Below are 16,424 nucleotides of genomic sequence, written 5' to 3'. Positions count from 1 at the left end.
TACCCCATGATTTACTCATCCTCAAGCAATCCTAGGTGTATATGACTTTCTTCTCTCAGACGAATACAATTGGAGTTGTATTACAAAATATCCTGGCTCTTCCAAGCTTTATAATGGCAGTGAATGGCTGTTGAGATTTTGAAGTTTAATAAAGTGCATCCATCCATCATTAAAATTATTGCTCCGGGGCATTAAAGGGTTAGTTCATGCAAGAATGAAAATTAACCCTTAATTTACTTAATGCCCTCCAGGCATCCTAGGTGTATATGACTTCCTTCTTTCAAATGAATCCAGTCGGAGCATTAAAAATCATCCTGGCATTTCCAAGCTTTATTATTGGATGGATAAGTGTTTCTCCTCATCAGTCCAAAACAAGTCAAATAAAGTGCATCCATCCATAAGAAAAAGTGCCTCACACAGCTCTGGGAGGTGAATGAAGGCCTTCTGTAGCGAATCGATGCATTTTTGTAAGACAAATATCCATATTTAAAAACGTAAAAATCACCTTAATCTAGCTTGCGCCGGCTGGTCGTACCTGGAAGCAGCTCCAGGCGGATGACGTAATACGTGGTGTTGCGTATGCGCCGCGCAGAAGCGACAAATGCGAATGCGCCATGGAGAGATCAAAACAAAACAATGGTCTCGAATTAGAAGTTCAAAGTGAAGATTTGTAACGTTGGAGAAAATGTCGGACGATTTCGATATAAACCAATAGGAGATGGATTTTCCTTTGCTAAAGTAAGGAAACTTTACTTCCTTTGCTCCTGTAAATAAACGTTGGTTTTCACGTGACTCACCAGCACATGCGCAACCCTGATGTCGTATGTCATCCAGATGTTTCCGGGTACGACCAGCAGTGCAGGCTAGATTAAAGTGATTATTAGATATGGATATTTTTCTTACAAAAACGCATCGATTTGCTACAGGAGGCCTTTATTCACCCCCTGGAGCCATGTGAGGCACTTTTTATGATGGATTAATGCACTTTACTTGTTTTGGACTGATGAAGAGAAACACCCGCCCATGCAATGATAAAGCTTGGAAATGCCAAGATAATTTTTAATATAACTCCGATTGGATTCATTTTAGACATGACTATGCATTTTGCAAGTACACTTGGCATTTTAGATATAGAGAATGATCTACCCAGTGAGTAAATTATGGGCTAATTTTCATTTTTGCGTGAACTAACCCTTTAATAAAGCCTTCTGAAGTGAAGTGATACATGTGTGTATGAAAAACATCAATATTTACTTCCATATAAACCGTAGTCTCTAGGTTCTCTAGCAAGTTTTGTTTACAGCAAAGGAAAACCAGTCTCCTCTTGGCTTACATTGAAATCCTGTTTACTTTACAAATCCTTGTTTTGTACTTCTAATTTGTGACGGATGTTTTGTTTTGCTCTCTCCTCTGTATGACAGTTGTGACAGTACACGTTCGCTATGCGTACAGCGGAGATTACAGTTTGTAAAATGTTAAAAATGGATATTTTTTATACACAAATGCAGAGATTAGCTTCAGATGGCCTTTATTAACCCTACTGTGTGGAGTACTTTTTTTTTTGGATGGATGCACTTTATTGTAATTCAAAATCTCAATAGCCATTCACTGCCATTATAAAGCTTGGAAAAGCCAGGACATTCTTTAATATAACTCTGATTGTATTTGTCTGAAAAAAGTTATATACACTTAGAATGGCCTGAGGATGAGTAAATCATGGGGTAATTTTCATTTTTGGGAACTATCCCTTTAAGGAAAGTACACGTTCATGACTGTTTCTTAACACATAAAAGTGCACTTTCTTAAAGCATATTTTAAATCATTGTTTTAATAATCTTGTGTCTTATGAAATCTCATAAAAATCTCCAATGATGCAAACGTCTGCGGTAGGCTGTAAGATCATGCTTTAGGCAGCATGTAATGCACCACACAGGCAACTGTCTCACATGGCTGAGGACACAATACTTCCTTTCTCTGGTCTGTCAGTGAGAAGACAAATAACCATGATGTCATTCCCGTCAGCACTGCCTCTGTCTGTATTCCTCTTTTACATGGCTGATTTGTATACAGTAACAGAGGGAGGAAAAGGAGGGAGAGTGATTTCCTCTGCCAAGCAAATGCTGCGGCTCTTTTGTGCTACTGAGACTGACTGTGTTGCACTTTAACAAGTAACACTGTCACATACTTAAGTTTTACCACTCAGGACACAGCTGGTAAGGATCAGAGGCTGCAGCACACAATCGATGTGGCGTGAAACACAGGAGGGGGATGGTGTCTGCAGAAAAAAACATCTCAGCCTCTGCTGAATTCTTTAACTGCTGACAAGAATCTCCTAACACAGGGTCAATTGTGTCTCCTCACTACCGGCACAGCCAGGTCAGATTACACTGATCTTCACAGCGCTTGTGCATTCAACTGGTTGAAATACTCCATTGCTATTGCTGTGACGGGCATGCTAGGCTTTAAGGAGGAAGGACATTGTTTCTTTATATTCAGCTTAGCACAGCAACAAAGCATTGTGCAGATCTAAGTGCTAAGTCAGATTTTCTATAGCCTTACACGTTTATGAAGACAACTTGTGCAACAATCAGCTCTCTGAAGTGATGCACCAAATTGAATTTTTTACTGAAACACAGAAAACGTAATGTAGCTGAAATTAAAACTTGACAGTTATTTAATAAACAATTAGTTTAGCTTCCGCTAACTGGCGTACACGCGTTCACGAGCGAGAGGCGTTCCAGTGGGTGTCTTAAGTAGCACGGGTATATTTGTAGCAATAGCCAACAATATATTGTATGGGTCAAAATGATCAATATTTCTTTTATGCCAAAAATCATTAGGATATTAAGTAAAGATCATGTTACATGAAGATATTTTGTAAATTTCCTACCCTAAATTATCAAAAACTTTTTTGGATTAATAATATGCATTGCTAAGAACTTCATTTGGACAACTTAAAAAGCGATTTTCTCAATATTTTGATTTTTTTTTTTTTTTGCATCCTCAGATTCCAGATTTTCAAATAGTTTTATCTTGGCCAAATATTGTCCTATTCTAACAATTCAGCTTTCAGATGATGTATTAATTTCAACATTTTTTTTACAAACCCGCGTTTTGTATTTCTAATTCGTGACCGCTGTTTTGTTTTGCTCTCTCCACTGCGCTTCTGTGTTTGCCTATGTCCTACAAAACACAGAAAACGTCATTAATTTTAATGCAGCCCAACACCGAAACTGACAGTTATTTAATAATCACTTAGTAAATCAACTTTATTTAATAATCAATTAATTAACTTTGTTTAATAATCAGCTAAGTTGTATAAAAACAGTTAAATTGCACATAAAGCTCAAAGTATGCTTAATTTTTGATGCGTACGCAATACACGTGGCGCATATTTCGTCACCAGAATAGTATGTGTGTATTGTATGCACACCATTTGATTTTTATAACAGCATGCACTTTGTACATGCATGTCGCACATGCATTAACTTGGTTTTGCACTAATCAGTTGTTCCACAAGGTGGCAGCACTGGACTGGGCCGCTGTTTCACAGTAGAAAATTTAAATAAATAGATGGAACAACAACAAAACTGATTTTTGGCCAAACTGGTCAGAAGTTATAAGCAAAACTGTCAATTTATTTATATAACAAATTTATATTATAGCCGAAACTATTCATGTGCCCTCAGGTCATGCTTGATATAACACATACTGAGTTTGGTCAAAATAAAGATAAAGGCTCATGTCCATTTTTGCACAAACTTCGTCAAATTCGTCAATGTGCTTTACGAACACGGTTTGATATATCAGAAAGCTTTTGACAACTTTTTGCTTTAAAGATTATCTGAGCCACTTTTGGTGAAAATTGGACAAACTGTCTAAAACGAGTTTGAAAAAGTTGATTTGACCCATGGACGTTTAAATTTTGATGTGCAATCGACTTTCGAGCCAAGGAATCAGACCTCTTTTGCCTCTAGACTTTACGGTTCAACAGTTATTAGCAGTAATACAAGTGCAAATTTGGCCTATTGGTGGCGCTAGACAGTTTAAAAAGAGACTTTCGTAACTTTCCTGCAAGCGGTTCTATTCTCCCAGAGCGGAAGAAGAAGAATAAGAAAACAGATAGAATAGGAACCTAAGACAACAACAGATGAAGTAAAAATATAAAGAAATATAATGTAGTGCATATATTTAGCAAGATTCTCCTCTGTTTGGTTATCTAACACTAGTCTTGCTACAGGGTTCAGTTAATATAATTGGTCAATGTCTTTTCAATATTCACTATCGTCCATGGCAGTGCTGTTTAGCAGACCGCTCATCTGACTTTTGTCTTTTGTTTTAAACCACAGACACACTCGCTTGTTTCATACAAACACAACTGCTGCCAAACGTTATCAACTATAGTGAAAATGACCTCAAAAGACTGTTTCAGTGTTTGTCTTGTTGCTAACCGAAAGGAACTGTGATGTTGAGCAGATCACCCTTTTGGTTTATTTTGCAATAATGACCAGCTGACTGTTATCCTGCGTATTATCTGGCTTACTTACCAAAAATAGAAATAATTGGACGTGAATTGCTAATATGAGTTAAAAATATTATATTATGTCAAAATAAAGATCTGGGGGAGCCAGTTGCAATCAAGTATTCAAGAGAGCCATGTAATTAACATAAATGTAACATAATACAAATTTATGATGACAATTGAAACATTTGTCTGGCCATAATGTTTTATATGTTAAGTAAAATCCTTGATTTCTGTAAACTTTTTGGGTCTTGGATGATAACGCACATAACCCACATGTTAGTTATTGTTTGGTACTTTCCGTATGAATGAACCCCATTCAGAGGTCATTAATGTTCTGACCAAGAGGCTGTGCAAAACAAATATTTTTTTCCCCCTTGGACTTACTCTATCATATATGAGTTTCCCATGTTCAGCTTCTTCCCATCTCCCTCTGGTCTTTTGGGATGAAGGGGGAGGGGATGATGTCATGGTCAGGAGGGGGTGGGGGTGAAAAGGGTTGATGGAGGATCTGAATGTTTGTAAGATCCCTGCACCATTTCCTGCTCTCTGAAGCACTGGCCTCATTTCTCATCCAATGAGAGCAACGTCTCCCAGATCTGTCAGGGGAAGGATGGAAAACAGCTCCACACCTTCTCATCAGCTGCTGTGGCTTGTGAAATTGGGTTTGGAGGAACACTGGAGCTCCCTCTCTCCCTCTTTCATCCATCTGAGCTTCTCCAGCCATGTGCTGATGCAAAACAACAGCTGAGAAACAGAGAGAATGATTACAGCCGTAGGAAGCAAAAATCAGAAATGAAATTAATATCAGGAAATTTTGATAATCTAGTGCGTCGTTGTGCTCTAGTATTTTTCTGCTTATTGGCACATCAGATGTCATAAAACATTTCTGTGGTTCCACACCCAGTCCTAATGGACGATGCAGATGTGTAAATGGATAGTTCACAGAAAAAATTCAGTCATTAATTACACACCCTCATGTCGTTCCAAACCTTTAAGACCTTCGATCATCTTAGGAACACAAATTAAGATATTTTTGATGAAATCTAAAAGCTTTCTGACCCTGCATAGACAGTAAAGCAACTGGCACCTTCAAGGCCCAGAAAGGTAGCAAGGACATCGTTAAAATAGTCCATGTGACATCAGTGGTTCAACCGTAATTTTATGACGCAACAAGAATACTTTTTGTGAAAACAATAACAAAAAGATGAGTTTATTCAACAATTTCTTCTTTTCTGTGACACATTTTTCAAAAAGCGGGAAGGTATGTGTCAGATGACCGTACAGAGAGAACATGTGGTTAGAAAAACCAGGATGCTTGTTTACAGTATGTACATATTGTGCTGATGATGAAATTTACACCAAATGCACTGTATGTACAATTGAAGTCAAAGGTTAACATAAACTTTGAAGAATTGCAAAATGTTAAATCTGTTACCAAAATAAGAGGGATCATACAAAATGCATGTTATTTTTTATTAAGATATTCCACATAAAAGATGTTTACATATAGTCCACAAAAAAAAAAATATAGTAGAATTTATAAAAATGACCCCGTTCAAAAGTTTATATACACTTGATTCTTAATACTGTTTTGTTACCTGAATGATCCACAGCTGTGTTTTTTTTGTTTAGTGATAGTTGTTCATGAGTCCCTTGTTTGTCCTGAAAAGTTAAACTGCCTGCTGTTCTTCAGAAAAAATCCTTCAGGTCCCACAAATTCTTTAGTTTTTCAGCATTTTTGTGTATTTGAACCTTTTCCAATAATGACTGTATGAGTTTGTGATCCATCTTTTCACACTGAGGACAACTGAGGGACTCAAATGCAACTATTACAGAAGGTTCAAACGCTCACTGATGCTTCAGAAGAAATAAAAAAACATGCATTAAAAGCCGGGGGTGAAAACTTTTGGAATTTAAGGATCAGGATAACTTTAACTTATTTTGTCTTCTGGGAAACATATAAGTAATTTATGTAGCTTCTGAAGGGCAGTACTTTGAACGTTTGAACCTTCTGTAATAGTTGCATATGAGTCCCTCAGTTGTCCTCAGTGTGAAAAGATGGATCTAAAAATCATACAGTCATTGTTGGAAAAGGTTCAAATACACAAAAATGCTGAAAAACCAAAGAATTTGTGGGACCTGAAGGATCTTTCTGAAGAACAGCAGGCAGTTTAACTGTTCAGGACAAACATGGGACTCATGAACAACTATCACTAAACAAAAAAATACAGCTGTGGATCATTCAGGTTAAAACACAGTATTAAGAATCAAGCGTATGTAAATTTTGAACAGGGTAATTTTTATAAATTCAACTATTATTTTCTCTTGTGGACTACATGTAAACATCTTTTATGTGAAATATCTTATTTAGGTCAGTGCTAAATAAAAAATAACATGCATTTTGTGTGATCCCTCTTACTTTGGTAAATTAATTGGTATTTTGCAGATTCTGCAAGGTGTATGTAAACATTTGACTTCAACTGTGGCATATGCATTAAATGCAAGTATTTTTTTTGGCTTAATGAAACCTGCTTTTCATCTTCTGAGATATGAAAGTGCAACCCCTGAGCAGGAAAAATAATTCTCTAAACAGAAGGGGAATAATAAAGAGGAAGTGAGGGTGACAGATGTTGATAAGCGAGGAAAATACTGTTTGGTCAGTCTGGCCTTCGCCTGTTCAGATAGCAGCTCAGCAGCAGCATCCTGGAGATAAGAGGAGTGAGAAAGACACACATAGTAATGAACACCTCCTCACTGTGTAGCTGGCTTGGTCCACTTTATTATCATCTATGTGAGGAGTGCACATGCATAATCAGCCATGTGCTGCATTCACATGTCAAACAGCCATGGAGCAAGACAAAGCCCTATTTTAAAAACCAGATCCTAAGCTGAGATGAAACTCTAGAGGAGGCACATTTGAGATAACTAGGGTCTCTTTTCTAGAATAAAAATTTGAGAAGCAGGAGACTTAAGTTTCCATTTACTTGCCCTACATTTTATCTCATCAAATATCCTGTTTCACTCAGAAGTGCGTCACATTATGCAAGTAAAATGGTTTGCAAATGCCATTTCATGTTGACTCTATTACTCGAGTGTGAGTTACAAACACAGGGTTTGTAAAATGAACTCGAGAGTGACATATGGCTGGAAGCTGCATTTAAAGTGTCAGTCCATTTAGTGAAACTGTGTTAATGGGATTCTTTCAACACAACAGTGTTTGGTGCCCTTGGACTGTCTTCATATGGCTCATCTGAGCTGTATGTGTGCTTAAAGGTTAACCAAAGGCCAGCTTGCTTTTTCTAAGCAGGGTAAGGTTGAGTTTATAATGTGAATGTGCCCGGGCGGCTGTCCCGCAGATGCTACCAGATACAGATCTGGAGGGAAGTCATTTAAAACGACCGTTTGCACAGCAGAGAGGCGGAGCAATCCTGAAAAGCAGGATCAGAGCGGAGCAACACATACACACACATAATCAAAGACAAACAAATTCCACGGAGCCATTTACATATTTGCCAAGTTCTGCTGACAAACAGTCATGGTCACATGCAAATGAGCCATTACTGGTCTTTGATGGGTCATTACACTTCTTTGATTTGTGTTTGGTCAGATATGGCAGCTTGATCCACATAAGGTTGTGGTGAGAGGGGTGGATAACAAAACACCTAAACACACACAGACATGCAAGGCATTGCAGTGCTTCACTACCCCTTTCCCTGTGGATCTAGAGGTGTCTGTGTAAAAACGACAACTGGCCGTGACATTGTCAGACAAAGGCAGGTGGGTGGCGTCCAGACAGAATGGAGGGCGGAGTGAATGCAAATAATCTGGGACTAACAGACACTTATGGAGCTCTGATAATTAAAGCTTTTGCGTGAGAGGACAGGCAGACATGCAATTACTATAAAACCCTGGACCTGTAGTTTAGAAACGTATTTTATACTATATGAATGGTGACATTGATTTATTTGTTGCTTGGCTGTTTGTCCATAGAAAGACTGATACTGTATAAAAACTCTTGCTAAAAGCTGTGGTTGCTGGAAATTTATTGTAAAAAACAAATAGAGTGAATAATGGTGGTGTTTTTAAAGTTAATGACATGTTTTTTTACTGTTAATAACTGTATATGTCTTTAATATTTTAATATACAATCAAAAATGGTATTGATATATAAAATGTTTACAGTTCATTAAAAAGGTTTCATTAGAAGTTCATTAAAAACACCACTTACATAACACTTATGATGCAACAAACATTAAAACTAAAATACAAAAACTAATAACAAAAATAGTAAGAAAATAAATGATATGGGTTTTCCCTTTTATTGTTTGTCAATAAATAGTCAATATGCCAATCAATAGTCAATATTTCTACTTATAAAAGGTAGAAGTAGAAAGTTTTAATAATAAGTTTTAATAATATATATAGTACATAGTGCTAGTACATAACCTATATGTGACCCTGGACCACAAAACCAGTCTTAAGTCGCTGGGGTATATTTGTAGCAATAGCCAAAAATGCCTTGTATGGGTCAAAATTATTGATTTTTCTTTTATGCCAAAAAACATTAGGAAATTAAGTAAAAATCATGTTCAATGAAGATATTTAGTAAAATTCCTACTGTAAATATATCAAAACATACTAATATGCATTGCTAAGAACTTCATTTGGACAAATTTAATGGTGATTTTCTCAATATTTTTTTTTTTGCACTCTCAGATTCCATATATTTAAATAGTTGTACCTTGGCCAAATATTGTCCTGTCCCAACAAACATCAATTGAAAGCTTATTTATTCAGCTTTCAGATTATGTATAAATCTCAATTTTGAAAAATTGACCCTTATGACTGGTTTTGTGGTCCAGGGTCACATATATTCTATATATAATTTTCACATTTTTTTGCTGTATACTGTAGGATAATGTAGTGTAATGTATTCACTAAACATTTTTAGACTATAAAACTATAACCATAAAATAATTTTAATGTGTATATCCAAATGTGTATATGGAAGCCAGTTTCCACTACTGATTAAAAAATGAAAGGAAATTGTGACTTTTTATTTCACAATTCTGACATTTTTTTTTATCAAAATCGTGAGTTTACATCTCGCAATTCTGACTTTTTTCTAAGAACTGTGATATAAACTCACAATTGCTTGTTATTATGAGACAAACTTGCAATTCTGAGAATTTTTTTCTTAAAATTGCAAGATTATATTTCACAGTTCTGAGTTTTTTCTCAGAATTGCATGATATAAAGTCGCAATTGCGAGTTATAAAGTCAGAATGGCAAGACAACTTGCAGTTCTAAGAAATAGTCGCAATTCTGAGAAATGTTCTCAAAATTGCAAGTTTATATTTCATTTCTAACTTTTTTCCAGAATTGTGATATAAGCTTGCCATTGCGAGTTATATATATCTCAGAATTGCAAGTTTGTCTCCCAATTCTGAGAAATAGTCACAATTCTGAGAAATTTTCTCAAAATTGCAAGATTTTATTCTCAGAATTGCATGATATAAACTCGCAATTGTGAGTTGTAAAGTCTCAGTTGTAAGACAAACTTGCAGTTCTGAGAAATAGTCATAATTCTATGATGTTTATATCTTGAAATTCTGACTTTATACCACACAACTGCAAGCTATCAAGTCAGAAATGAGATATAAGCTCGAAATTCTGAAAACATGTCTTTTTTTCCTCAAAATTTGACTTTATAACTTGAATTGCAAGTTTATATCTCACAATTGTAAGATACAAACTTGCATTTGCAAGAAAAAAGTCAGAATTGCGAGTTTATATGAGAAAAAAAGTCAAATAAATGTCAAATTTATTGTCAAATAAAAAGTCACAATAACCTTTTTATAAATTTTTTTCCATTTAGTGACAGAAACAATAACTGCAAAACCATATACCACAGCACAACACTTTGGGGAAAATAGCTTGTACTGGAAAAGCTGAATTGAAAACAACTGTGGACTACTGTAACACCACTGAAAACGTAGTTAAGTTAGTGGTTTTGCTACTTTTAGTTAGTTTCTAAACAAGGCAGAGAGGCTGTTGGTGAAATAAAGAAATAGAAAGAATGAGAGATGGAGGGATCTGAATGATGAATTAGAGCATGGTGTTGGTACAGAGGAGCATTGTGGGTACCCAGCTGCACCTTGGCTGTGTTTCAGATACACAGAGAGGAGAAAATCCTCCCTCACAAACAGGGACTGTGTTTCTCCTCCTACTCCTTCACAATCCCAATTTACCCCTTTCAGTGACTGCTGCCCTGTCTTTTCCTCATTCCTCTCACACAAACCTACATCCTTTCTTTATATGTGCCCTATGGAAACATACAAACATTGTCAGTAATGAAAAATAGCCTTGTGTTGCTAAAACGACCCAAGCACCAGTACCACACCAGTGGATTCTCTGTCTTTCTTTGCCCAACACCGATAATTGCCTCCTTAAGAAGTTAGTGCAGCTTTATGATCAACCGCTTTTAATGAGCTTTCCTCTACCTTCAGGGAGAGATGAATCACAGACTTATAAACCAACCATCTTCAGTACTTTTCACTGGCAAAGCTAAAAGCGAAGAGAGGAGGGATTTTATAATATGATAAATTATGACAGCATGCAATATTTTTGATCGGTATTTAGCAGTACACTAAACTATTTTTCTGCATTTTTCAGCAGTAAATGAAATATGTTTATCATTTCTGTAATGTTTAAATATAATGAATATACATATTTTTCTTGCCTTGTCCACCATCTTGTATTATTTTTCCACTAAGCTTGTCTTCAAGGGCAGCTCACTATAGAAGGCCGTTTCCGAATTAAAAAAAAAAAAAAATCAAAAAGGCAATTGCAGTTTTACATCTCTTTTTTTTCTCAGCAATTGTGAGTTATAAAGTCAGAATTGCAAGATATAAACTTTTTTTCTCAGAATCATAAATTTATGTCTCACAATTGTGACTTTTTTCTCAGAATTGGAAGTTTATATCTTGCAATTCTGACTTAATAATTTAAGTTCATTCGAGTTAAGTCAAAATTGTGAGATAACTGGACTTTATAACTCGCAATTCTGAGTTTATATTTCACAGATTTGACAAAAAAAGTCAGAATTGCAAGATACAAACTCACATTTACCAGGACAAGGTCAGAATTGCAAGGAAAAAAAGTCAGAATTGCGAAATATAAACTCGCATTTACCAGAAAAATAATCTGATTTGTGAGAAAAAAGTCAGAATTGCAAGTAAGAAGTCAGAATTGCGAGATACAAACTCGCATTTGTCAGAAAAAAGTCTGAATTGTGATATATAAGCTCGCATTTGCTAGAAAAAAAAGTCAGAATTGCAAGAAAAAAAGTCAGAATTAGGAGATATAAACTCGCATTTACCAGAAAAAGTCAGAATTGTGAGAAAAAGTCAGATTTGCAAGAAAAAAGTAAAAAAAATCAAGAAAAAATATCAGAATTGTGAGAAAAATTCAGAACTGCAAGAAAAAAGTCAGAATTGTAAAGAAAACATTTTTTTTTTTTTGGAAAAATTTGCCAAAAAAGTCAGAAATGCAAGAAAAAAGTCGGAATTGCAAGATATAAACTCGCATTTACCAGAAAAAAGTCAGAATTGTGAGAAAAAGTCAGATTTGCAAGAAAAGGTAAAAAATTGCAAGAAAAAGGTCAGAACTGCAAGAAAAAAAGTCAGAATTGTGAGAAAAATTCAGAACTGCAAGAAAAAAGTCAGGATTGTGAAATACAAACTCACATTTGTCAGAAAAAAAGTCTGAATTGCGAGAAAAAAGTCAGAATTGCAAGAAATTTTGAATTTCGCAATTCTGATTTTTTTCCTGGCGAAAGCCAGTTTGTTTCTTGCGATACTGACTATATTTCATGCAGTTTTGAGAAAAAAAGTCAGTACTGTGTGTTTATATCTTACAATTCTGACTTTATAACTGGCAAAGTTTATATCTCACAGTTCTGAGAAAAAAGTATGAATTGTGAGATAAAATGTCGCAGTTAACTTTTAAAATGATTTTATTCAGTGGTGGAAATGGGAAAAAAGATTCCAAGAAGAATATTTATTTAAAATGTGCACCTCCTAAAAACTGTTGTAACTGTTTTAGGTGGCGAAGGACGTCTCCATCCGTCTGCACAATGAGCTGGACACTGTGGAGAAGAAGAGATCTCGTCTGGAGCAGGAGAACGAGGAGCTAAGGGTGAAACTACAGGATCTGGAGGTGGCCAAGCAGGTCCTGCAAGCGGAGATGGAGAAGGCCAGAGAGGTAAGAGACTACTGATCATACTAGAAACTTTCAGGATGTTAAGCAGTTAAAAAGTGGGCTTTAAAATGAGCTTTAATATAACATCTCAAATTTGTGGAAAATGCATTGAGGCAGTGAATCTTACCTATGCTATGTTTCTAAACAAGGCAGAGAGGCTGTTGGTGAAATAAAGAAGTAGAATGACAGATGGAGGCTATGTGGTATTGGACAAATCTAGGTGGTTTACTTGCTGGCCCAAGTGAAAAGATCCCACCTCTCAATCTCTATGACACTAAATATGACTCAGATCCTGCCTTCAGTGTAGGTCTATGGGATTTTGGTTGATTGTTTTGATAGCCCACCAGGCAAAAACTGTAAGATTGAAGACAAATTGCGGGATCCGAGGTATCATTCGTCATAAAAATACTGATGCATGCCTTAGAGTTCACCACTAATAATATATCTGTTGGTTAATATAGAATTAAAGGGATAGTTTATCCAAAAATGGAAATTCTGTCATTAATTACTCAACCTCATGTTGTTCCAAACTTGCAAGACCTTCATTCATCTTCAGAAGACAAATTAGGATATTTTTGAATAAATCAAAGAGCTTTCTGACCCTGCATAGACAACAACAGTACTACTACGTTCAAGGCCCAGAAAGCTAGTAAGGACTTTGTTAAAACAGTCCATGTGACATCAGTGGTTCAAACGTAATTTTAAAAAGCTGTGAGAATACTTTTTGTATGCAAAGAAAACAACAATTTATTTGATGAATGATGGTTTGGAATGACATGAGGGTGAGTAATTAATGACAGAATTTTCATTTTTGGGTGTGCTATCCCTTTAAGTCACATGTATGTGGCCACAGATGTTGGTCATTTGGAGCTGGAACTATCAGTTTTTGACCATTTTAGTTGCAGTGATGGAAATGAGTGTTATTAGAGTTCTGTAAGAAGTTGCTAATTGGGGAAAAATTGGATCATTAATTAGCTTCAGATTCTCCAAAAGGCTTCATTAGGAGCTCCAGGGAAGATTTCTGAAAGGAAAACTGGTTATATTGTACTTGATTTGGCTTGGGGCAAAACTCTTAATGTTGACACTTTGGTTTTACTTGAGGTGCATAGCTCTACTGTAGTCAAAGCTCTATTTGTGTGACGACAGGAGCTGAGAGCCCTCCGCTCGGACCGATCTGTTGATTTACTCTGTGTAAATGTCAGCTCGGGTGGGTGGGTTTGAGGGTGGACGGGGAGCACATGAATTTAGCATTAGATTTTCTCTACTGACAGTTTAACGAGGGGGAACATAAAGCACGCTTCTTGTGTTTGGTTAATTCTCTATTTTGGCCTGCATTCTTTTGGTAATAAATGTTTCTTTGTGTTCTGAGTAATGGATCACTGGCAGGATGGTCTGTGTTGGCTCAATGGTTGGTCTGTGCTCTATTAGCTATGTCTGCTGCATGATAGAATATGATGAATGCATTATTGTATGAAGCAACGGTCATTATTGGTCCGTTCACTCTTTTCTTTGAGAATCATTTTACGGGGTGTTGTATACTGCTGTGATAGTCAATGCTGGTGCTCTGATTCGCTCGGCTGCTCTGCTTTGGGTCGGCTCACAGGTTTGTTCTGTGTTCTTATTGGCTGAAAGCCCAGGGCAGGATGCGTGCCACTCTCTGTTGTTGAGGACTGAATTCTTGGCATAGCGGGCACTTATGGTACACAGCGAGAGTTCATACTCAACTGAACTTTCAGAAAAGAGCCAGTAGAGCCTTTTAGACAACAGATGACTCAAAGAATAGGAAGAAACGATGGATCATTACGTGTAAAAGAAGATGATCTGATGATCTGGTTAACAAAGTACAGGATGAATAGGATGTATAAACATGCATTAGACCAAAAACTTGATTCTGATGGGTTAATCATGGCATTCCGCAGTGAAATATTTTGTATAACTCCAGGTATATTTGTAATTGACTGATTTCATACAGTTAAGGTTATAAGTTTACATACACCTTGTACAATCTGCAAAATGTTCATTATTTTACCAAAATAAGAAGGATCATACAAAATACAGACCTGAATAAGATATTATTTACATATAGTCCACAAGAAAAAAAAGTCGAATTTATAAAAATGGCTGCATTCAAACATGTATATACGCTTGATTCTTAATACTATTCTTAATTTAACAAACCAAAAAAAAAAAAAACAGCTGTAGACCATTCAGGCAACAACACAGTATTAAGAACCAAGTATATGTAAACTTTTGAATAGGTCAGTTTTTATAAATTCAAATATTATTCTCTCTTGTGGACTATATGTAAACATCTATTATCTGAAGTCTGCAAGGTGTATGTAAACTTTTGACCTCAACTGTACATTTTTATGTATTTTTCTGTGTAAAATAACTTATTTACTTCTATAGACATATTAGACAGATAAGCACCATTTAGGTGCACAAATTTATGTTCTCCAAATGAGTATATTTATGCAGCAATGGCACACTAAAATGTTTGTAATTTTAATATTTTCATTTAATATTTAATATAACTGGTTAACTGTAATTAATCATACTATATACAATGAAAATGTATAAATGGTTTAACATTGCATTATATGTAATTTTACATTAAATTACTGTCAAATCTGTGTTTTTACCAGTAAGAATTTTGAATTACTGTATAATTTATGGTGAAAAACAGTAAATTTATTAGTACAAAACAGCATGAAACATTGCATTTGTTTTTATTTTATTTTTTAATTCTTAATTAAAATTCTTAATTTTTCTTTTTTTGTTATTTGTTAGGGTGTTTTGTGTTATTTTTTCTGTTGTAACACCATCTTTTATAGATTAGCTACTTGATCAACTCTAATTCTTTATTATGGTGATTATAGTTCAAGCACCACAACTATTGAAAGAGCTTACAGGTGGCGATGGATATAAGCTTAGGCATAAACCAAATGCCATACTATAAATTTTTTGTCCAACAAGGAGTCTAAATGCCCCGGATATTGAGTGAAATTCATGCTGAGAAACTCCTTCAGTAACTGCGGCATGATGATAAGCGTAGGCATGTTTACATCCTGCCAGGATGGCATCTAGCGTATCTTGTCTTTGCTGTTTGTAAGCTCTTTCAGTAGCTGTGGTCTACTAAAAGCCTCAAAGGCATCAGGGCTAAAGTGGAGAGAACAAAGACGCAGGTCTTTAGGAAGTTTTATTTATCCATAGGCATCTTCCCATACTTTTCTCCTCTTGTTATCGCTAGGAAAGCAGACTTACATCGCTTCACTTGTTGCCCTTCGATTAAAAATTACAACCAAAAGCCGCACAATATGGCATAGTATCGGTATTTCATTTTCCAAGTTGTGTTGTGGTAAAAATAGCAACAGGTAGTTCCAGTAGCTCATCGAGTGTAACCATTTGACGTCATTGAAATAATGCTTCCCCCCACAGTCCAAAATATGTACAAAACAATGTGGGTTTTTTAAATAACGTTAATGTTTCATGAATTTTCTACTACATATTTCAGTAAAAGACATAATTTATGTTATATTAAGCCATACAAGTCTTAATACCCAGGGTTCCCGCTAAAGAGACTTCTCAGATTTTAGTAGGTCAGTGAAAAAGGATAGTGCCTGTATGAGGACCAAAC

The 16,424-nt window shown here is 35.7% G+C and overlaps 1 protein-coding gene across 2 annotated transcripts in view; it reads left to right on the top strand.

The window, feature by feature from the left end:
- The window catches only part of soga1 (suppressor of glucose, autophagy associated 1), a 67,197-nt gene that overhangs the window by 3,356 nt on the left and 47,417 nt on the right, over positions 1 to 16,424 (top strand). For both annotated transcript variants that reach the window (XM_051096364.1, XM_051096363.1), the window contains exon 3: positions 12,632 to 12,790. In XM_051096364.1, the coding sequence (XP_050952321.1) occupies positions 12,632 to 12,790 (159 nt within the window). The remainder of the gene's footprint in view (positions 1 to 12,631; positions 12,791 to 16,424) is intronic.

This window comes from Labeo rohita, chromosome 23 (assembly GCF_022985175.1).
Source record: "Labeo rohita strain BAU-BD-2019 chromosome 23, IGBB_LRoh.1.0, whole genome shotgun sequence".
NCBI classification, from domain to species: domain Eukaryota; kingdom Metazoa; phylum Chordata; class Actinopteri; order Cypriniformes; family Cyprinidae; genus Labeo; species Labeo rohita.
The sequence above is the reverse complement of the archived record's forward strand: the minus strand, read 5'-3'. Positions and strand labels throughout refer to the sequence as shown.